The sequence below is a fragment of the Haliaeetus leucocephalus genome, unplaced genomic scaffold (assembly GCF_000737465.1).
Source record: "Haliaeetus leucocephalus isolate CR32 unplaced genomic scaffold, Haliaeetus_leucocephalus-4.0 Scaffold173, whole genome shotgun sequence".
NCBI lineage: Eukaryota > Metazoa > Chordata > Aves > Accipitriformes > Accipitridae > Haliaeetus > Haliaeetus leucocephalus.
Window position 1 is genome coordinate 12,662,019 of NW_010972609.1, and position 23,684 is coordinate 12,685,702.

At 36.8% G+C, this 23,684-nt stretch overlaps 1 protein-coding gene across 2 annotated transcripts in view; it reads right to left on the reverse strand.

The window, feature by feature from the left end:
* SOX6 (SRY (sex determining region Y)-box 6) overlaps positions 1–23,684 on the reverse strand; it is a 270,394-nt gene that overhangs the window by 57,738 nt on the left and 188,972 nt on the right. For both annotated transcript variants that reach the window (XM_010563828.1, XM_010563827.1), the window contains exons 10-12: positions 10,982–11,131; positions 6,916–7,096; positions 3,881–4,074 (exon numbers count right to left, since the gene is read on the reverse strand). In XM_010563828.1, coding sequence (XP_010562130.1) covers positions 3,881–4,074; positions 6,916–7,096; positions 10,982–11,131 — 525 coding nt within the window. The remainder of the gene's footprint in view (positions 1–3,880; positions 4,075–6,915; positions 7,097–10,981; positions 11,132–23,684) is intronic.

The following is a 23,684-nucleotide window of genomic DNA, read 5'->3' on the forward strand; positions in this document are numbered from 1 at the left end:
GCCTGCCAGTGAGGAGACTGGGGGTGCACAAGATGCTGGAAGGGGACACAGCCAGGCCAGCTGATGCAAACTGACCAAAGGGATATTCCACACCGTACAATGTCATGCTCAGCAATAAAAGCTGGGGGAAGAAGGAGAAAGGGGAAGTGTTTGGAATTTGGGCATTTGTCTTCCCAAATAACTGTTACACGTGCTGAAGCCCTGCTTTGCTGGAAACGGCTAAACATCTGCCTGCCGAAGTAGTGAATTAATTCCTTATTTTGCTTTGCTTGCGCACACAGCTTTTGCTTTACTTACTAAACTGTCTCAACCCACAAGTTTTCTCACTTTTACCCTTCTGATTGTCTTCCCCATCCCACTGGAGGGGAGTGAGTGAGCAGCTGCATGATGCTTACCTGCATACCCTAACCCACAACTGTACACAAACTGAAATAAGTCCATAATTGTAGACATCCATAGAATGGTATTATCTCAAAAGTACAGCCTAACCTTAATGCTTTAGCAAATGACAAAGTTGGACTGTGCCAGAGTGCTGCTGCATGTTTTTGTTTCGGTTTTTCTGATGAGTGAATCTCTGTGAGCACTTTTAAAGCTTTGTAGGAGATTTTTTTGAACAGCAGAATATGAACAGAGGCAATTTTCAATTCTGTGTCTCTAACCAAATACAAAGCTTTCTGAGATTTAAATGACACATTTTCAAAAAGGCCTGAGCCCAGGCTTTGAAGCTATGTACATAATTTTGTAAGCGCAATCATTTGCACAACAAACTATTACCAGCTATCTGAACTTGAAGACCAGTAACTGACCAGAACTCAATAGCTTCTTTTAAACCAGCTGCAGGCAATTAATTTGTCATCTTTTTTTCTGGTGCCAGCTTCTAGCTACTCATTTATACAAGTCTAATTACCTGAAGCCAATTTCTGAAAATTTGGTCCTGAAAACATAGGGTCCTGATTCTTCAAAAGGAACCAATCCAAAATTGGAACTATGTTATCAAAGCTTCGCTGGGATTATGACAGAAACTATACACAATCTTCTTGGCATACAATTACTTCAAAATCATGTTTTTCTAATTGAAGTGATCTATCATTTCTTTCCCCCTCCATTTTGATCATCCTGCTCATCATTTTTAGAGTAAAAGAAATCTATCATAATGTAAAAATTGAAAGGCAGAGGGTAAAGGGGAAAAGAAGAGTATTCTAGAATTCTGTTTGTGCAAAGGATGCTTCTGGTTTTAATGTATTTTATACTTGCTATAAAATATAAATACATTCCCTTAGTATTCATGACTGACAATTCTTTTATTTTCTTTAGGATAGAGAGTAGGGATATATCATCATTTAAAATGACTGATTTATATCCCATTCTTTTGTAAACCCTGCCTTTTCTTGCATCTACAGAGCAAGGATAACAGACTAGCATACCAAAGGTAAAACCAGAGTACATATTACAACTTTTTCCTGCCTTAATAGTTCACTCTATAGCACATGCTACAATAAATAAACCCAGCAGGATTATATAAGGGCACCGAGAGATTTAACAACAGATTTCCTTACTGCTGTTTTATTCTTAGGCTTTAGAAGTTGCAAGTGCTACCATGAAAAGTCTCCCCATAAAAGATGGCATTTGAGAATGATGTTGTTTATATTTGTTAAAGAGTTCCAATTGACTCTGCTACATTTGCAAGTAAAAAAAATTTCTTTCCTCTGACTGCCTGATGTATGACCTCAATCTGGAAGCTGTACATCAATCTGTGTATTGCTAGTAACTGGCACAAAAAAGAAATTTCAGATTATTCACTGAAATATTTACTGACTCTGCTTTAAAGGGTGAAAGACGAAATAGAAACTTGTTACATCAAATACAAGATGTAAACATGGTACTGAAAATACTCAGGGAGCAGACCTGATAAGTAAGTGGATGCCATTTTTATACTTACTTTTCAAAGTCAGATCAAATGTTAAGAATTCTTTTAATAGCCCTTATAGTGTATTAGATATTTTTAAATGTCAAGCCACTGAAACTCATAAAATATATTTTAAAATAAGCATAATTTTATAAACTCTCGATACTGATCATAGGTGTGACATTTATTTTATTTTTATAACTTGGGCTTTAGTACCCTACCTCTTAGTTAAGACAAACACTGACTTTCCAATTAAAGTGTTGTCTGAATATGGCCTGCTTGATCAGTTATTAATTTCTATATTTTTTCACAGTAGCAATCTGTATTAAATGAGTTTTTCAATGCTGACATTTAAACTAACACTAGCAGAAATAAATATTTATTAGCCTCTGAATGTGAATTGTAAAAGTATTGTTAATCCTGCATGGCAACAATTTAACAAATCTTTTTAATAGACTCTGAGCCTTTCTCTTGTTTTGAGTACCGTAAAGAACATATCAAGCAAAAATGTAAAATGTAGATTAAAAGGTAGGTATCAGTCTTTGATGGGTCTGTTTACAACATTTCTTTGCCTTTCCATGCCTTGCTACAATCCACTTACTCACTGAGTATTCCCTTGTGGGTACAGAAAAGATCATACTATCATCAAATTCACAGTTTAAGATATAGTTAATATTCTGCTGAGTCTTATACTCAGCCTGGACTAAAAATTCCTGTTAGTCTTTGGAGTATAATACAACCTTGCCTCCCTCCCCCAAGATACAAAGAACCTACCTTCTAATATACAGATATATCACAGAATTTTCATTAATGAATTATAGGCATTGAAAGCCACCTGGGTTTTAAATTTTTTTTTTTTTTTTTTTTTTTTTGGCGCATCAAATAGTCTGAAACACTAGTTGCTTTATAGGCTAATGAACGCGTCAGTTTTCATTCATTACTAAATTGCATCATAACTGTTCCTATTTGCCAATGCCATAGTGATTACTGGGATAATATTTTCCCCTTCTTAGTTAACTGGAATAAGTATTGTGGTATATAACTGATTTTGTGTCAGTGGTGAAAAATAACTTGTGTGCTGTATTTTTTGCAGCATAAGCCACCTCTAGGGAAGCTAACAGAGAAGGATTCTTCATCAAAAGGCCTGCCGTACAGCTCAGCCAATTACCTGATTCAGTGTTCACTGGCTCTGTTACATACACACAGACCTTCCCCTGGAGCAGATCTTGTAGATCTTGGAAAGGCCACAGTGCAGGACAACAACAGATATGAAGAACTTTCTAAGAGGCTTTTTTGTCCTCCGAGCGGTCCTTAAAGTGTGTGTGCTAGAAACTGTTCCTCACCTTTCAGATATGATCCCAGCTTGCTATTTTGTAAACTGAATGATGTCCTGCTCAGTCCAATGCTGGTCATGCTCTCTCACCACTTTCTCTCATTTACCATTTTATTGTAGTGCCCCATTTCATTTTAATGTTTGGAAACTACGGCCAAGATTCAACAAAGAACTTTGATCTCATTAAAACTAAGAGCCAAAAGCACTGTTTTGAGCCTCAATACTTTGTTGCAGCCGAGTCACAGATTCAAGCACACTCAGACACATTCAATAGCATCGTAATACTCAACCATGCTAGTACATAACTGGCCTTTTTGCCATATTTATCAATCCAATCATTCTCAAAAGCACAATTCAAAATCTAGTAGCCACAAACAGTGGTAGCTTCAACCAATCCATTTTCCACGTTGTTACATGCATGCTTGCAGCTGAATCACATGAGTGCACAGGACTGCGTTTTTGAATGCTGTCATGTAAATGTAGAGAAGTTCGTAGCACAGCACTGTGAAGTGACAAGGTGTATTTAATGTGGAATCAGAGACTGCTAAAAGCTCTAAAAAGAAATTTTGTATAAAAATAAGAAGCTATTTGCAGGGAAAAGAAGAATGAATGACAGACTTTGTGGCAATAGGAGACATTACCTTTTCATTCCTGCAGTTGTTTAGACCCATGTTATTCATGGAGGGCAATTTTCCGTCAACACCATGCGGCTGCTGTTGCTGCTGCTGCTGCTCCCTTTGGATCTGCTCTCTCATTTTTCGAGCCTCCTGAATGGCTTTCATTACTGTGTCCTGGTCCCCAAATAGGGCAGGTGAATTAAGACTGGAAAGGATATCTATAAACAGAGAACACACTTTATTTAGGTAATTATTCAAATTAGAATCAGGGGTAAGCACTCAGCTCTCATACTGTTAGAACGGCACCCAATTAACAACTGCAAAAGGTGGAGGCAAGGCAATTGTTGTCTGTTTGAAGGCTTGAATAATCTATAGAACTGATTGATAAGCCTGTGCACTTCTTTTGCTGTTATAAATACAACCACTGAAGTCTTGGCATAGCCTGATATAGAGGTATCTGAGCATACTTATGGACTCAAAGTTAAATATGTGTTTCAGACAACAGTATTCTGAAGCTTAAGTGGGAAGCCTTTGAAGTATTAGTAAAATGAACAAAGAAGGAGAAAGAAATCTTGTTTACTGGGCCATGAAAGTCTATGTCAATTTTTAGAATTTCTTTATTGAGAGAACCATTACTCCAGACATTTAGCTTTCAACTTCAGAAAGAGCACCTACAGTTACTTTTGGGGGACAGGCCTTGTTATTACCTTAACATGAGTATAAAGCTCTAAATCGGTAGAGAAAAAATGGTTTTCTTTCTATCACTCTGGACAGAAAGAGAAACTTTTAAACATGATTCAGACTCACACAAAACATTCCTGTCACATTTTAAAATGCATGCTAGAGGTAAAGATGAGTACCCCAGATACAGTTTCTGATTTGAGACCAAAAGACAGTGATGAAGCTTTAACTTGATCCTCCTGTTCCTGCATGAGAGTATCCTCTACACATGGATAGATTTGTGTATATATATTCTAGCTAGTAAGTTTTGAGCAATCAAATTTGTGCATCTGCCTGACAAGCTCTGAATTTGTTAGATTTGTGTACTTACTAACAGTCCACTATAAAACAAAACAAAACCAACAACAAAAAACAACCAACCAAACAAAACCAAACAGGCTAAGACTAGGAATTCTCCGTCAAAGATAATTTTCATATTCTTTTGACTTCATGGAAGTTCAGCTGAGTAAAATATAGCAAATTCAACCTTGAAGGGCCCTGAATTCTTTTAAAATAAAAAAAGGTTAAGATTAAGGGTTTCTCATGCTTTATCCTGGGGACCAAACGGTTGATTTAATACTGTGGTCTAGATGAGAAGAGATGCAAACTGTGATGTTTTAGATGGAAGGGTGATGTTTCCTGTCTGAGTGAAGCACCTCTCTCCAAAATAAAAGTAACATGTTAGAGAACAACCATTGTTCTTGCTGGGTAAAATTTCCAATGCTCTGAACTGATTCAGCAACTAAGTTCCATTCTGGAGCCTAAGTTGGGAACCATATTTGCATTACTTTTAATGAGACTTGGACTCCAAATCACCTAAATTTATCATTTAAAATGGAGCAAAAAAGCTCTTATTTTGCTTGCTGATTTTTGACAATGTTTCCCTGGCTTCTTTTATACTTAAGGATTAAGAGGAAAAGTTTTTATGACTTTACATGAAAAATACTCACTCCTTAGGTGTACCTTCTCTAGCCATTTCTCTGGAATGGTCTATGACTTCAAACAGATATGCCACTTTCTAATGTTAGATAGTGCAGTGATAGCTGGAAATAAATGGACAGGTAGAGTATCTAGCTAGCTGCAGAAAGGATCTTTGAGAGATCATGATGTTCCCAAGTGTTTTGGGAATGGAACAAATCATATTTTTTATATATTTAATGTATGTATTTAACATATCTGTTCATTATTCACAAGTGTTTCTATATATTTTACAAGTACACTTGAGCTACAGATTGTGAATAAGTGGTCTGTAGTAAGTATTTAGTCACTGTTAAAATTTACTATTTGAACTTTAGGGCTGATCACCTACGTTTTGCAGCTCTTGATTCTGTTTCTTGACTGGATAAGATAGTCTTCACACATAGTTTTCAGATCAATTTTGTTTCATTACTTAATAAGCTTTACTTCTTAATTAAAGAAACTTGAACACAGGTCAAAAATTTCTTATTTGCAACCATAGAAATTAACAAAATCTTGACAGGTGGGTGAACAAACAATAAAAACATGAATGAATAATAAAATTAACAAATAATAAAACAAACTGGCTGGACCGAAGCCTTTCTGTCTTTGTTAAAAAAAAAAAAAAAAAAAAAGAATATATTCAGCATATGGTATTTGTAAGATGAACTTAATAGCCAGAATGCAGAGGATTAGATTTCTTTTAGAATGCTGTTCTGGGTAAAACTAACGAACGGTATATTTGGACTGAATAGCTGAAAACCACATTTGGAGTTGCCTTCTTGCCTGGCTTCTGGCTTACTGTAAACCATGGAGATACTGAATGTTCCCTGACCCTGGTTAAACAAAGTGCTTGAAAACTTTTTTATTTTAAGGTGTGTTACACTGTTGCATTGCATGTACACTAATCACATAAGCCATTATATCTGTATGCCTAGTATCTAGTCAGGCACTACATGCATGCAAAGATATTTTTTTGTTTGTTTAATCCAGAGATCAAAATTCAAAAGTTAACTTTCCATATATACATCCAATTGATGTCTTTGGGGAAGATACTCATACAAACCTCTTTTATACATTTTTTATATGCATCTCTATTCACTTATGTGTACATATTTGTATGTATGCATATTTCTTATGTTACATATTTATTTGCTGTATTTCTTGTAGATGCATATCACTGCTGCATCATTTCGGTCACTGCTGCAAAACCCTGGCATTCAAGAGTTCTTTGAAAATCTTTCCTGCAATTCCCCCCCCCCCCATTTTAAACAGAAATGTAGGGCCAGATATCTACTTAATTCAGAAGTAAGCGTGTTCAAGCTGAGATTTCATGTAGAAAACTTGCCAGTTTCCTCATTTCCCCAGGACAGATTAATTACCTAAAGAGGATCCTCTTCCCAGAGATCCACCGAGCGGGCTGGGGATGCCACTCTTGTTCGTCACTGTCACGGGACTGCTTTTACTGGCTGGGAAGAGGTTCTGTGTTGGAGATGTTGGGGATTTGACAGGTTCAGCTGTTTTGGGTCGTGCTGAAAGATTCAGTGGCTGGGCTGCTTCATCCTACAAGAGTTTAATGTAATAATTATTAGGAAAAGACAAATGAGCACATCATTTTGCAAGCAGCAGTTACTTTACACCTCGAAGACAATACCATATTCTCCAGCAATAATAACAAAAGAAGCTAATTATCTGCCTCCTTTAAGATTCAATGAAAGGAAACCTCATTAATTTCTCTGTGTTATGCTTCTATTTACATTAACGATGTGGCTGGATCGTTCTTTTTACCAAATTAAAATTTGAATTAGCTCACATTACAGCTTAATTTCCTAATGTGTTTTCAGAGATCTAAATTAACCTAGGGCATTTACAAAGAATTATTTAAAATTTCCAGCAGCTCAGTAATGCTTTTGCATCGGTTCTATTTGAAAAGTTCCTGGCACTATAAAAATAAGTTATGTAGCTTATTTTTAAATGTATTAGAAACTAAGGAATCAGAAGTACTTCTATGAAAGAATCATTTGGAAACCCTGACAGTTCTTTGGCCCACATTTCATGCTGCTGCTAACTTATCCATTCCATGCATCTTATTTTGAGTTCATGTTTTGTTTAGTAAAATAATCTATGCTGTTCCCCCATAATAGAAGATAAGAATTTCACTGAATTCAAATTCCTTGACTTACTATGGTAATGAATGTGTACTATATGCATTTCAAAATATATTTTATTTTCTACTATTTAATTTTGTGTATTTTACAATATTTTGTTATTCAAATGCCATGTATTTTTGACAGATTTATGTAAAAATCAAGATTTTTTTTCACATAAATGTTATTCTGCTTCTTGTTTGATACTTCTGTAATTATTTCTGTATTCTGTAATTATTTTTGCTGCATTCAACCTTTAGTGTATCCACATGTTTATTTGCATGAAGACAAGGCATATTTTTTAAGGATATGTAAATCTAGTAGCAGCACTTTTGTATCTTTTGATACTTTTCATATGCAATTATGGAAGAAATTCTCTCTGGCATATATCTTATTTCAGTGCTATAGGAGAATAAGTCTGTCTAAGAAATATCTTAACTTTTGGAAGAAGGCTCATTCAAGCAATTAATTTCTTTGATCAGGTTAGATATTCACAATGTAACCTTCTTCCCATTCTTTGAGCTTGTTCCTTTTGCATAACATGTTAAGCAAGACAGAGCATTTGGAAAATTGTGAAACAGTGATCTTCTGTAATTAAAGAGCCCAGTAAGACAGATCGCTCATTTAAAATATGCCCAAAGCAGAATTATGCTGGATATAACAGAATATCGTCCATATTTTAAAACACAGCACTGATCACTTCAAAGCTTAGAAATATATGCCAGAATACAATAAAACACTACATTATCTCATCTTTTCCATTCTCCTTACTGTCAAGCAGTGATTTAGCAAAGTACATCTGATCATACACAATGCATTAAACAGGAAAATATAACAAACAGGTATTTATAATGCCATTGTATCTCCAGTTTTAAACTGTTTCCATAAAACTGCATGACATTTTTATTCTTCCTGACCTTGCAGGGTGCACAAATGTTCACACCTCTTCAGAGTCCAGGTGAAAGCAGAAACACAAAGGTATAAGGGACATAGTCCATTCTTGTGCTTTGTGGCCATGTTTACATGCAAGATGTTTCATTGCACAGATAAAAAGTGGCTTCAATAAATTTCTGTGAGAGTTCAGAGCCCCTTTCAGACTATAAAGTTTGCCAGACTAGGTACTGTGAGCACGTATACATACGAATCTACGCTACCACGTTCAATTTCTAAATAATTTTCTGCCTAGTACTGATATGATCATGTGAAAAAAACTCTAAACACTGCCAGAACCCGTTTGTTTGTACTTCATAGACAGCATTCTTATTTATGCGAGGCAACCAAAAAGCTGGAAAACATTCTGGTCACTGACTTAAAAGAAAAATCATTACGTTTTGTAAGATCTGATTCCTGGAAAAGAATTCCATTAGTTCTATAAATAATGCATGTAGTTTATACAAACAACTGTTTAAAAACAGAGAAAATATAGAGGATTTGCTAAGCAATGCATGGCCATCAAAACTGTCATGTCTTATACAGGTAACAATTCACACAGACAGCATATAGGTACTGCTTTTATAGTAATAATTAATTTCTTCATTAGCCGTTAGAATTTGTCCACACAAAGCACTTGTAGTTTATCTTTAATATTTTCAATGCAGTAGTGGGCTTAATAAAAATAAGAAGAAGGGGTCTTTTTTATTAACATATACTTCAGTCCATTCATGTTAAATTATGTAGGGAAACCCCCAAGAATTTGCATGTGGTCAATTCTGTAATAGGACTCAGCTGGCCACAAAGCTGGAATGGTATTGGCCTTGGTTCAAGGAGATATGTGCTTGAATTTAACCAGGGAAAATTTTACTCATATAGTAAAGGTTTGGTTTGGTGTAGATCCATTTGGCTCACTCACTTATGAAATTACTTTTTCACATTAAAGTAGTCAGTAGTATATTCTCAATACCATAAATCACTGGTGTTAGGTATCACTATACTATGGTAACTTTGCTGAAACAGTTGGGCTTTGCTTTTGGTGGCTTCTGTATTGACCATAACAAACTCTGCATATGTGCTAAATTTCACTGACTGCTCTCAAGCCTGGCATTGGATTACAAGGGGTAAAATATTAGACTAATACACATCTACAGTTAAGTAAAGTGAACGCTTTGCTAAATAAATGTTAGATCTGGCCATAATGGAATAGTTTTTATTTATTAGTACTCTCAGCCTAGCAAAAAAGTGTCATGGAAATTTATCAGCCCAGGCAGAAATATCTACTCACCCACACTTTACCGTGATGATTGATGATAATGAAAAAACAAATGATATTTTACTCTCATGTCAAAAAATTAAAAAAAAAAGAAACCCTCACCTCAAGTGAGTAAAATCTTCCCAGGCTGATTTGAGGCTAAGGACTGTGTGCCTGTATGGTGTTAGCAGCTAGCAAAGAAACACATACTCTCTCTCTCTCTCCCCAAAGTCACTATATGCCTTCTTTAGATCTATTTTAATAGTTCTGCATTTATAGCGCTATCATTCAAATTAGTAAAACATCTGAATGTTGGTGTTTTTTTACAGTTTGAAGTAAATTGTTTCTGAGCATATTTGGTCTCATGAAACTCAGAACAACCACAGGAGAACACAGTAATAAAAGCCAGCCAGTTCCACCCAAAGGTACTAGCTGCACCACAGATTTCAAGGGGTGCATGATGTTCATTTCAAGCTGCTGGCAAATGCCATGTTGTAGCTGCCTGGTTCCAAGCAAGTGAGAATAAGCAGGCACAAGCATTCAGCAATGGCAAAAAACCAACAAGGAGCAGCCCGGTTGTCAGCAGCTGTGTGAAATCAGCAAAAGTCAAATCAATCTGCAGTGACACAATGTTTTCCCCCAGGTCCTGACTTACATCTTATTTTTATGTGAGGCTTTTTCCAAAATTGTAGAATAAGTACAGCTAGAGATTTGTAAAATAATTAAAAGATCTACTGTCTCTCTCTTGCCCTAACAATGTAAGCTAGCACTGTATTTTAAGATACTCAAAAGTTCAATGTGAAACAATTCATGAAATGGATGCCATTTATGCACATTACTAGATTACAAACTGAAATCTTGAAAATATCACATTTTACTGATGAATCTGTTGTGCTGCATGTGGTAGGAAGAGGGACACCTGGTATTTTTGGAAGCAAGAAGTGAATGCTTTCTCTTCCCTTCTCTATACTGATAATACAGCACTAAACGTGAACATTTTATTTGAATATTGAAGAAATTTCATGTGTTTCAACTTCCAACCATAAAACAATTAAATAGACCATTTAATTTCACTGCCCTTTTTAGACACCGACTTTTTTCTTTTCTGAAAAATACCTTAACTTGAGTTACCGGGCTGGTCCCTCTCTTCTCGTTTTTCATTCCAGTGGGTGAGAGTGCCCCTGTCGTATTTGGTGGCTGTGGAGTAGATGGCATTTTGGCTCCAGGAGAAACTTGCATGCTTGCCAGCTGAGCTGCATACAGTTGCTGGAAGACAAGAAGATATACAATATATTCCTGCAAAATTCCTAAAAAAAGAAGCTGTAAATGTACATAGTTTTTATTGCTCTGCTTTTTCTTCTCTTAAAGGAAATATAGATTTTTTTTCAGCACTTTCTTGTTTGTGGCTTTTCCTGTCTTGTTATTTTCAAAAAGAGAAAAAAAATAAAGACTGGAAAACTCCCACACACCAATATTTTTTTCTTAATTTGACTTTTAGCTGATATTTTTTTTTTCCTTCTTGCTAATGACAGTCATGGTAATGAGCAGAAGGTTATACTGTCCTTGGATATTAGAAACAAACTTACAATGCTGTTTATGAAAAGGAGATGTAAACCCCTGTCAGAAACAACAATGCTTCAGGTCCTTTCTGTTCTTACCCAGATATTGCCCACCAACTCCAGAACCTCTACTGGGAGCTGACATGGGAATTGTTTGCTACCAAAAGGCAATGCTGCATCTTCTCTAGACAGCAATGGAAGTTAAAATTTGCAATAGGGTACTTCTCCATCTCGGTGTACAATGATAGTTATAATTTCTATAAATGCTAATAAGGAATGTAGGCCTCAAAAATTCCTGTAAATAGTGATGAAAATACAAAAACACTCTCATGGAACTTTTAAAAAAGTTTAACTGAAACATAATAAAAGACTTGTATATTAAAATAAACTATTCCTACCAATCTAAAGTGTTTACTGAACAAAACCAAATAGGCTTAATTTCCTTCTAGTGACCAAATTTAAACCCTCACCTTGAATTAGCACCAGCAATAATTCTTCTACCATAAACAGGGAAGATCCTAATCCCTCTTCTACACATAAATCTATATAAACTTTGCCTTATTAGTGAGAAAAAAGCCAGGTGGTTTGTATGTAATTTCCAACATTACTATCATTCAGATGGACAAATAAAAAAAATTACAGTAATCAAAAGCAGACCTTTCAGCACATGTAATTAAATGAAAGCTTAATAAAGAATAATTTGCAAGAACCAGATGTGCTTATGTCATAATTGTTGCTTTCTTTGGAACAATTTTTCTAATATAACAAGCCTCCACAGAAATGAAAGTTACACAATACTGTAAGCTCAGTGACTCAGTGGCTAGACAAACACGTGAAGGAAGGGCAGGGTCAGAACTCTGGATGACAAAGGAAAACTCTTGTTTGTTTGTTTGTTTCCTGTCACCCCTTTTCAATACCACACAGAGGCTACAAAAGGATCACAGATTAACATTTTGAAATCAATGGTGTTTAAATGTTTTGGCTAAGGTACTACTTTTTCCTGCACTAGAAATATTGAAAATAGAAAAAATTGCCAGCTTTTGGTGATGTCCTGGAGAATGAAAATGAAGTACTGTATATAACAGTAAGTGGGATTTTTTTTTTTCCCCCATCCCAATACTGGGATCTTATCCCTTTTAGCATATTCTTCAGGTCAATCTATGCTTGCTTAATAGGATGCTCTGCTTACATGAGAGTAAGAAGCACATTTCACGAACTTCTGAAAGCCTGCATGTTTTCGGCTCAGAAATAATCAGGCACTGTACCATGACAGAGACGATACAATAAACTTGAATACAATTTAAAGACAAAATCCAAAGATTATAATGGCTTTCTCAGTGTTCTGTACTTTGTCTATTAAAATACTTTTCCTTTTTTTTTAAATTAGGAACCTATTTAACATCTAATTCCACTATCTGGGGAGATGAATTAGATTTTACTAAAAGTAAACTAAAACTTTAGTACTTAAAGTAGTGTGTATTGCACTTTTCAAGAGCAGGACAGGAATTCTATGTAAAAACAAATCCAGGTTTACCAACTAAAGTTCAAAAGAATTTCTTTCTCCCTTCTCAGGTAAGCCATCAGGGCAAAAAAGGTGGGTTCTGAGTTATTCTTTCTACAACATTCAGTCTTTCTTAGAGGATAAAAGTCAATAGTCAATGGTGGTAAGCAGCATAGTGTGGTGGGTAGACCCAGGCTGGCTGCCAGCCACCCAGCTAGCCACTCTCTGCCTCCCCCTTCCTCAACAGGATGGGGCACAACATAAGATGGAAAAGCTCATGGGTCGAATAAAGACAGGGAGATCACTTACCAGTTACCATCATGGGCAAACCAGACTTGGCTTGGGGAAATTTCATTTAATTTATTGCCAATTACAATAGAGTCGGATGGGGAGAAACACAGACGAAAACTAAAATCCCCCATCCCTGCCATTTTCCCAGGCTCAGCTTCACTCCTTCATTGCTGACTCCTCCACCTCTTCCCGCACCCGGCCTGGCTGCCGGCAGGGCTGTTCCTCACACTCTGTCCCTCACTCCTCGCTGCCTGTGTGGCATTTTGCCCTTTCTGGAGAACGTTTTCCCAGAGGTGCCACCATCTTGGCTGTCGGGCTGGGCGGTGCCCTGTGGTGGGGCCGTTGAGGAACCGGCTGGAACCGGCTGGGTCCAGCACGGGGCAGCCCCCGGCCGCCTCTCCTCACAGCGGCCGCCCCGCAGCCCCCCCGCTGCCAGCACCGGGGCACCAACACGGGGCATGCACGGCAAATGGAGCTTGTAGCCCAGTTAGCCATGACAGGTAAGCAAGGGTGTCTTTATCGTCTCTAAAAGCTGCAGCCCACGGTGTAGCTGTTTCTTCACCGGATACCTCAAGATCAACGTGAAGAGAGAGAGGCGTGACACTGGTCAGAGGGCTCATCAGGGACCTGGTACTTGAGTCCCAGCAGGACTGGCAACTGAAGCGTACACAGCACTTTAAGGGTCGCCACAACAAGAAAAGTGGGCTGTTATAGTGACTGTCTAGGAAACTGTTTGATTTCAGAAACACAAACATTAAAAGCAGAATAAAATTAGAATTATACACCACTCCCCTCCCGGTTTGTTGAGGGCTGTATTGGCTGTACTGCAAGCAGCATGAGGAATAAATGTGTCTAAAGGGAGACAGAGAGTAAAAGAAATTTTGTCATTTATATATATGTGTGTGTGTATAATTCATCACTGTGTTACTCCAAGGTCATAGTACTGGCTTTAGCCTGGCATTTCTATAAATCTGTTTTACACCATAAAAGCAAATGTAAAATAAGTAACAGCAATTAGCTTTCTGGTTTGCTTAGACTTTAAAACAAAGCTGTTCTACAAATGAGTGCAAATCTTGCAAGAATTCACACTACTGCTAGCAACACAGCCATGTGGACTGGGAGGCTGTATAACTTCTTTTAAATACCAGTTTGCATGGGGAGCTAGCCAGTCTGGAAACATATGTGCAAGCCCCCCAAAAATGGATACTTTTGCAAATACCACTGTTGTGGCTTGAAACGGCAATTTAGGACCTCACATTGAGATGGTCAGGTTGTGAGGCTTTTATTTGCAAGATTAAGGAGGGGGGAAAAACCCAAATATTGAATGAATGTTGATTGCTAGCTTTTAATGCTCAAGAGCAAAAGTTTCAATGGATTTTTTCAATTGAAAATCTAACCTACCTATTATTGAGTAGTGACTAAAAAAATTAACCTACCTTGAACAATGAAACATATCTTCTTTTTAATGTATGTCTAGCACATAAAAAGAGGAGCATTTCATAACCCTTATGACAACCATTGGCTCAGAAGGCTCTTGATTACAAATTAGACATTCAAAACCATCAAGTATTCATGATTTTTTTAAGAAGCCTTAAAAATGTACAGCCTGGTTTTTATTTTTTTAAAAGGTCACTAAATTAGATTCTTAGAGTCCAGTTCGCAGCATCTAAATATAAGTAGTGCTGATTTTGAGTTAGTGAGTGCTCCTCCTGTATAGTTAACAATTTTGAAAACCAGCTCACTTAAGATACGTGAGCATGGATGTAGTTTTACAGTTTTCAGAACCAGGTTTCTTCTAATGTTGTTATCTAACACTGAAGAGTAGGATTTTGAAATGCCGCAAGTCTCACTTATGGCAATGGCAAGTCTCACATTTAGGCACCTCTGAACTTACAGGCTTACGGACTTAAGCACTTGTCACTGAAACTCTATTCTGGCTGTAATCAACTAAAAATCTGAGGGGAATTTATGAAAGTTGGAGGTCACTATGAGTCTGAATGATGTTCATCTACCTAAAAAAATTACAGAGGAGTGGGAAAGTGCTGTACTCAGCATGTGTACAGCACAGCACAAGTACCTACTGATTTTTTTATCTGGAAACAGCAGAATTCATACTAAGCTTTTGCTCTAGCTTAGAGCTACCATACAAGAAGAAATTAAAAACTAACAAAAACAATAATCCAGGGGTGGTGGTGGTATTTTCTGCTTCAGAAATTGCCTATGGTATTTGATGAATTATTTCCATTATGCTCTTTTTACAAAAAGTATCATCCACAATCTAAAATTTGTCAAAAAACCTATGAACTAATAATAGAGCATCTTGACTGATCCAAACGTTAAAACCTTTCTTAATGCCATCTAAGTTTCACAATGCCTTTGCAAGATATTTTCGTGATACAGAAGGATAACTGCCTTCGCTGCCAGTGTTGATTCATGCCTTGCCAGAAGACAAAGGCCTTAGGCTTACATATCCCTCTCATAGTTTTCAACATTTTTTCAATAGTTTTTCAACTAGTTTTTTCAAGTAGCTTTCAATAATCAAAACTCTTTCATTAGCTCAGGTTCCTTTCCTGTATGACTTTTCACTTGCACATAGGCCTGTGATATTCCTACGCACATGCTCTGTTGAATGACACTGAGTACAGCAAATGAGCACAGAGCAAAGCTTTCTAGGCACCAGATGTTTCCTTTTTTTTTTAACAGCAGGAATACTGATACTTACCTCTTAGGCTGCAGCATCTGTGTCTCAACAAATGAATAAAGGTGAAGAATTTTGAGAATTGAATGTTACAGAAGTAACACATTGTGAGGAAAATAGAATGGGCCTTAAATCAACACAGTTAAGGGAGATTTTCACTGATAACAACTTGTGAACTTTGTGACAGGCTGCTTTACCACGTAACACAGAATTATGATAATCATAACCTTCTTACCAATGGTTTGTCAATGACAGGCCTAATGGAAAAAGTTCATTTAGAGAAGATATTTCAATAAGAGAAAGCGATCAACTGCTGCACAGGAGAGAGGCAGTTTCTTTAGATATGTGAGCCCAGGGAGGAAATGAAGAGAGCAGTTGCACTTGTGTATATGAGAACAAAAAGGCAAGGGCTAGACATTTCAACAGACTGCTTTCATGAGGGAGAATTTGGTCACAGCAGTGGGGATATAATTCAGTTGCTATTCTTTGCATCAAAATTCTGACGAAACTATAGCAAAGCCATATGTGAAATACGGAGATAAGAGAGAGAGTGGTTGCAATAGTCAGCATAGCAGATAATCAAAGCACAGGTGATGAGGGCTGGCCTAGCACAATGAATTGCAATAGGTGTACTTGGAAGATGCCCCCAAAAGAAATTCAGTAGAAGGAGGCTTGTTCCAAGGAGAAAGAAGGGATCTGTTCTAAAACCATTTACCCTTCTATTTTGTTTTACTAAAAGATTTATGACCAAAATGAAAGACATTCTCCTTTTTCTGTATTTGTACGTTATTTCTCCAAAGGTGCTAGAATTTTATATTTTTTTTCTCAGAAACAAATGCTAAATTTTATGGACCCTGATTAAATCTAAAGTTTTCCATTACTAAAAATGCAAGTCCTGTATTACATCTTCAACAAATACATTTGCTACAGTAAATGAAACTGAACAATAAAACTACTGAGAATCAAGTGAGAATCGTTATTTGTCAGCATTTTAAATGAATTGTGCAAAGCTGAAATATCTTATTTATAGAGATGAAAGTTCAGCTATTTAGACAATGAGTAATTTGGTTTCTAAAGATGAAAAACTCTAAGGAGTGACTGCAAGTGCTGTTGAAATCCTACACTACAAGAGGTAATGCAGTTATTTTTTTCCACGGTATATTTAGTACGTAGTGTTGCAAAGCTATAATTCCAGATTTTTCCTTTCCAGCATATAACATGCAATAATAATACTTAGAACTGTCTGATCACAAAAGGTTTTTACAAGCTCACCAAAACCAGCAGCTTCTTTATTACTTCCAGTGAGCATTTCTGAAAAGAAGCTACCCAAAACAAAAAATCCCACCTTCAGTGGGACTACTTATTTTTTATTATTGGTGCAGAGGTGCTTAAAATAAGCTTGACGTCAAACAAATTAAAGGAAACAGAGTCTCTGTTTGAAAAAATTTTTCTTCTGTTTGGAGGAAGAATGGATTAGTGCTCAAACCCATGTTCTGGGTGTCATAGATAATAACTATGGAAATAAAGGTTAAGTGCTGACCTGAGCCTGATGTCACTGGTATAGCCTTCAGCAGTTCAGGCAAGGTAACCTTTTCAAAAAGCAGTGCAGAAGCATAAATATCCTACTCAAATATTTCACACACATCTTAATCTAAGTGCAAGAACTGTTTCTAAAGTAACGTTAATTGTGCTTATTCCTTCCTGTTTTTGTATATAAATGTCATTTTTTGTATTGATGTGTCTTTTGTACCAAATATGTTCAGTGACTAACACTGCAGTTGAGACCTCTACTGTAGCACCAAGGTAAGAAATGGGGTTATTGGCTTATATATATATTTTTTTATTTTTTTTAAAAAGCACATGGCTGTTTTTCTCTTTGTTTTAAGATTATTTTTATGCAGATCCTTAGAGTGAGAGGTAGGTTAACAGAAAACGACATCCAGAAACACGAGACAGCCTAAGTAACTCATCAGCAGCTTAACCATGTGACAAACCCAGGGGCAACTCGAAGACAGCTACTGCCTGTGGAGTCTGCCAAGAAGCCAGATGCCATCACCAGAAAAACACCTTCCACAGCTCAGCATCTGTGTCCTAGCAGTGCTCTCCACACAAAAGGAAAAGGAGGAGGAGAAAGAGAAGGAAAGATGCATATAAAATTTTTAAAGGAAATGTGCATACATATGAAAGCAACCCTTATTTGAATTTAAAAATCTAAAACTTGGAAAAATCAAAGCTTTTGCTGATGAAAACAAGATCCCTTCAAATTAATAAATAGAATATTTTATGCTAAAAGTGTACGCTTTCTTTTGTTTTACAATATATTTGTGCAGGTGCTACCTGTTAAAACAGTGTATTTTATAAATTTATTTTGATGAAATTTAGATGTCTCGGTAGCATTTTCTCAGTTTGTTCTAAGAAAAATGTTAACAGATCAAAATAAGGTGAGTTTTAGAGATCTGCTAGTACTGTGGGCCAGACTCTCCTCTCATTTTCACATGTGCCACCACACAGGTAATAATAGTTTACTATTTAAGAACCAAAAACTATGCAACATCAACTTAACTCACAGGTTTATGCTAAATAACTGAGAACAATTTGGCTTTACATGGGAATATCTGAAATGGCATCAATCAAGTACAGCTACATGAAGTTGGAGTAACAATTAGGGAAAAAGTGTTTAATTCAGAAAGATGATAAAGAGTAACAATACACTGCAATGACTTCTTTTTCTCTACAGAATCCAAGTGTCACAATATATGTACATGGTTTCCTTTTAACAGCATCATTCCTTTCTTTTCCCTGTTTGTACGTGCCTAACGTATCCATAGTGGACATAACATTCTGATTTTAAACACACAAATATCACCCTACTGCAGGGTCTGCTCATTGTTACAGAGTGTAAGTAGCCTCGACTTCTTACAATAATGTACCAAACACCTTTGCAAAAAGGTATTAAAGTATAACACAAATAGGCAGCTAATGAATTATCATAACTAATGTCATAATAACAAAGATTGTTGCAGTGATTACTTATGCACTTGCTGGCTAATGTGCTTTCAGATTTATTAAAGCCCAATATGTAAAAACAAACTAACTGTGTTTATGGAAATACAAATAATACATTTTGTAGTCACAGATGGAGTTAGAAGACTTCAGTTTTTCCCTATATGTTCAGGTGTGTATCTACTGAAAAAGACTTCTTTCTCAAATAAAAGAATTATTTTACCAGTTAGTCACATTCATTCACTTCAGGTTTTTTGAACTATTAACACCAGTAATTCCAGTGTCTGTCAGTTGCTATTCTATATATTGTCAAGGGAAATTTTTATGTGACCCTAAATTCCATTCAATTCCTGTCTCCTTAGGACATACACATGCCTGTTTTGCTTCTCTCTCAAGCTGCAAAGTAACAGATACCTAATTTCACCACTGAGTGTCTGCTGGTTCCAACTCCTTTTACTGACCACAAATTCATTGTACTGGTTCAGAAAAAGAAAAATCACTCTCATCGCTTCTACTGCCCTGCTGCGGATAATGGCCAACCCATACCAAAAATAAAACAATCTCTACACATTTTAGATACTGCAGCTTGTATTGTTGTAGTACTGCAGAGTCAAGATCCCCTTATGCAAAATAACAGCTTTATTTTGTTAAAAGGGCCTAACTTTAAGTGGACCATGGAATATTTATGGCTCTCAGTAGTCCTTTGAAAGAGTTATCTTATGTTTTTATGCCGATCATGGGTCAGAGGTTCAAATCAGCACTTCTTTCTGTCACTCCTTATATGTTTTACTATAATTTACAGCTCAGCAAGAGGACTCATAAAACAAAAGTGTCTATTTTACTTCAGCAACTAATTCTAGCTAATCAAAGCTTTCCAGCAAAACAACCCAGCATGAAGCTCTGTGTGGAAAATATGCAGAGAACAAAGCGTTTTGTCAAATAACACATCTCATGATGTAAACACATATGTCTCTTATAGGAAATTTTATCGCTTCCACATTATCGGCACACAAAAGGAGCATTCTTGTCGCAGACCTGGTGCGACTGTGGAGCCATCGTCATTGGAAACAAGAGCCTGATTAGGTTCCCACACAGATATGAATAGATTTTCTTTTTTTAGTGTAATGCTGCCTTTCTTATTTCTTAAACAGACTAGTAATTGTGGCTGTAAAAACAGTGAATTGTGTTTGGACGACATTTGTTTCTTCATATTTTTTTTAGCTACCCAATGACACCAATTATCCCATATGGTTGTCCTCTTCTGGAAAGTCTGAGTTAATCCACAGCTGTGAAGATGAAGACGCACCCAGCAGGCTCTAAATCTGGTGGGTCTCTTGTCTGCTAATAAAGTCCACAGTCTGCTGGACAGATGTTAAGCGAATCTGTTAAATAAGTCAGTGACAAAGACCCAGACTTCTGCTGGGGAAAATAATTAGCAAAAACATATCTATTCTTCATAGATTTTCATTTCTTGCCTCATCTTTTGGAGAAGCAAATTTTCATTACTTGGTAGAGGAGAGTCCCACAGCACATATAATAGGTCCTGCTCAAAATAAGAATGGACTAAATGATCACATTGGCGTGTGTTCTGAAGAAATGATAGATCTTTTTGTCCTTGACTTATTCTTGCATGCTGTGGCTCCTGCACTGTGATTTTAAGTTTGGTTTTATTCATCATAATATGGGCTTCTATTGGGAGAGCCTGAATAAGTATCGTCAGCTATAAAATATCTACTTAAATTTTTAATGTAATGGGAAATGTAAACTGAAGATGAAATTACCATTTGACTAATTTTTCTTTAAATGATATTAACATTGCTTATTCTTAAATAAAGGGATTACAGATAACACATTCTGGCCCCAAGGCTCATCCTGATGTTCTGGGGAAACAAACAAACAAACAAACAAAACCCCAAAAAACAAACAAGCAAAAAACATGGAATGAGAAGATACCTGCAGCAAGATCCACATTTAGAGACTTAGTCACGCACTCACTTTTCCCTATCCCTAGCTGTTTATCATCATGGCCTGACAGCATAGACATCCAATCCCAAAGTCTCTCTCAGTTACAGTCATGTAAATTTGAAGAAACGCTACAGAGCTAAACTATATGCACCAGTGCAATAAAGAATTAACTCGCCTTCAGGCACATGTGCATTAAGGTGCTCTTAAGATCATTTCTGTTTCGTTTGCGAACTGTATTTCTCATTCTTTTGACCTCATCCTGCTTTGACGTAATGAAGTAGAAATGGCCATCAAAACAGCTCACTCTGCTTTGCTGCCTAAATGCAGGCAACTCTCATTTAGGCAGTGTTCCTGAGATCGTGCCCCTTAGAAATCAAATGGCTTTGATTTCATTGAATTATGACAATTAAATACAATCTCTCAGCAACTGCCTGTTCACAACCTGGTTACTGTAAAGCTGTGGGCAAAGCCAAGAATGCTTAGAGCTCAAATAAATTATCAATCACTGCAAGTAGCTAAGACAATGTATATATTTTGGCACCTGGCAGTTGCCTCTGTAATATTGTATTTGTTTCCCCTTAGGAAGTAAAGCCATTGGTTTATTAGTTTTACAGCACCTTGACAAGTTTCCAAGATACAATGTCACTCCATCACCCTATGAGGCTGCTGGGAATTTTTAATGAGACAGCATCAAAATTGTGAAAGAAAAGTTTACTCTCCACATAAAATATGAATTAAAAAATGTACCCTAAAATTTTTATACAATTAAAGTGCAGACAGTACATTAGGTATTTTATATCACTATAGAACAGATGTAATGTTGGCTCTATTGAAATAAAAAAACTAGTCAGCTCACAAGCGTCAGTCTGTGATATTTAAAAGAGACTTCCTATTTCTTCCAGTGTGACCAAGTCAAAAATCTAACCCTGTAAAGTGTAGGTACTGGTCCTAAGTCCCCCAGAGAGAAAACTATATTTCTGCCATGTCAGAAAAGAACAAAGGGCAGACCAAAAGCTGACCAGGGGGAACAGAGTAACAGCTACGGGAAAAAAAATAATAATAAAAAAAAAATAATTGAAAGCTTTCTGTAGCAAATATGGAGCTCTTGCTTTCTGAAGAGCAATTCCCTTGTGAAGGCACTGACTGGAGGGAGAGGCAAAAATCCTCACTGACTTGGCGGTTGTGTCTCACCTCATTTCACTCTTCCCCCCCCGCCTCTTTCCAAACAGACCGAGTGTTGGTCTGCTGAGAATATGATGCTAAGCCACTTTTCCTGTAGAGTTTTTAAACAGGGCCTCTGAGAAAGGGTTTGATACAATTCAATGACTGAAGTAATACCTTTGTCCATCTGAGCATTAAATGGCCCATTGAAATACAGCTTAGTTAGAAAGAATTTCAGCAAATGGTGCTTTCTAATTTTTTTTTTATTATTATTATTCCTCTCCCAACAGATTACAGCCTGGATCTGAAAATGCAGTTCAATCACTTTTGGTTGCCTCTCAGGTCAGGCCTTTAGCCAGTGTTAATTAAATATAACCCCTTTAGAATACTGGAGGTTAAACGAGAGCAACAAACTGGTCGCCTTCAAAGTATTACCTCATGCTCTCCAAAAAGCTGTAATCTGTTTGGGAGGGCCCTCATTTAAACGCATTCATCTTAACAATGAAAATTTATTGGGGGGGGGGAGGGGGGGCAGCGCAGAATCCACGCTAAAGGCTATTTTGTCCAACAGCTAGTAATCACAAAACATTAAACACCTATTTCCATGCAATATACCATGTCTATTGTATTTAAATAACTGCAGCAGACAATTTAGGCTGTAGCAGCACATACAGCACAATTTTCAACTTGATAAAGTGAAACTAGAAAGAATCAATGCATAAGTCAGACAGCTTCCATACCTAATATTCTTCCCTGCAGCTATTAGAAGTTCACATTTTTGTCTCTAGTAGGCATGAACATTAGTATACCTTCAATTACATGTCTTCAGTCACATTTTGTTGTCTGTTCCATACAATTTGACCAGACCATGAAATTGGAAAGTAGCTGAAATTGTCCTTTTTTCATCTTAATGATTCTAAATGAGAAAGGGAGGTTTTTCTGTAAGCTATTTGTTTACTGCTTTGTAAAAGTTTCCTAAAGTAGTCATAACAATTTTACTATTAAATTAGTTGAAAGAAAGCTTTTTAATATGTGGTAATTAGTCTTGTCTTTCTGAACATGACTTTACTGTAAATACTCCTCCTTGACTATCCCTTTGTCCCAAGATTCCTTAGAAGAATGCAACCAAGCGATAATTCAGCATTATCGCTGCTTCAGTGCACTAATCGCTTAAAGAGCAGCAAGGACCCTATGTTCACTGCCACAAGGCTCCTACAGCCTCCTGGCCTAAGGCAGGCTTCCCAGCCCAGCAGCATCCAGATGTCAAGAGGAATATCCAGGTCCTGATGCAGCATGCCGCTCCATTCCAGTATGGCCTAAACATCTGTTTCATCTGCTGGCGTACAACCTGCTGAATACACTGAGACTGCCGCACAAAGTAGGGAATTGAATGAGGGTGGGAATGAAATACTGCATTTGCATAGCTCAGTGTACTTATCACTAAAAAAATTCTTTGCAGACACAGAAATTAACACGAAATGCTTGGAACCCCAAAACTGGAGTTTGACCATTTGCTGTCTCAAATGGAGCTCTCCGGACTTAAAATCTAGACAAATAGCAGGCAGGACAATGTGATAATTAAAAAAAAAATCCTTTCTACACAATACATGCTTAGCATTTTTTGTCCTAACGGAGGAAGAG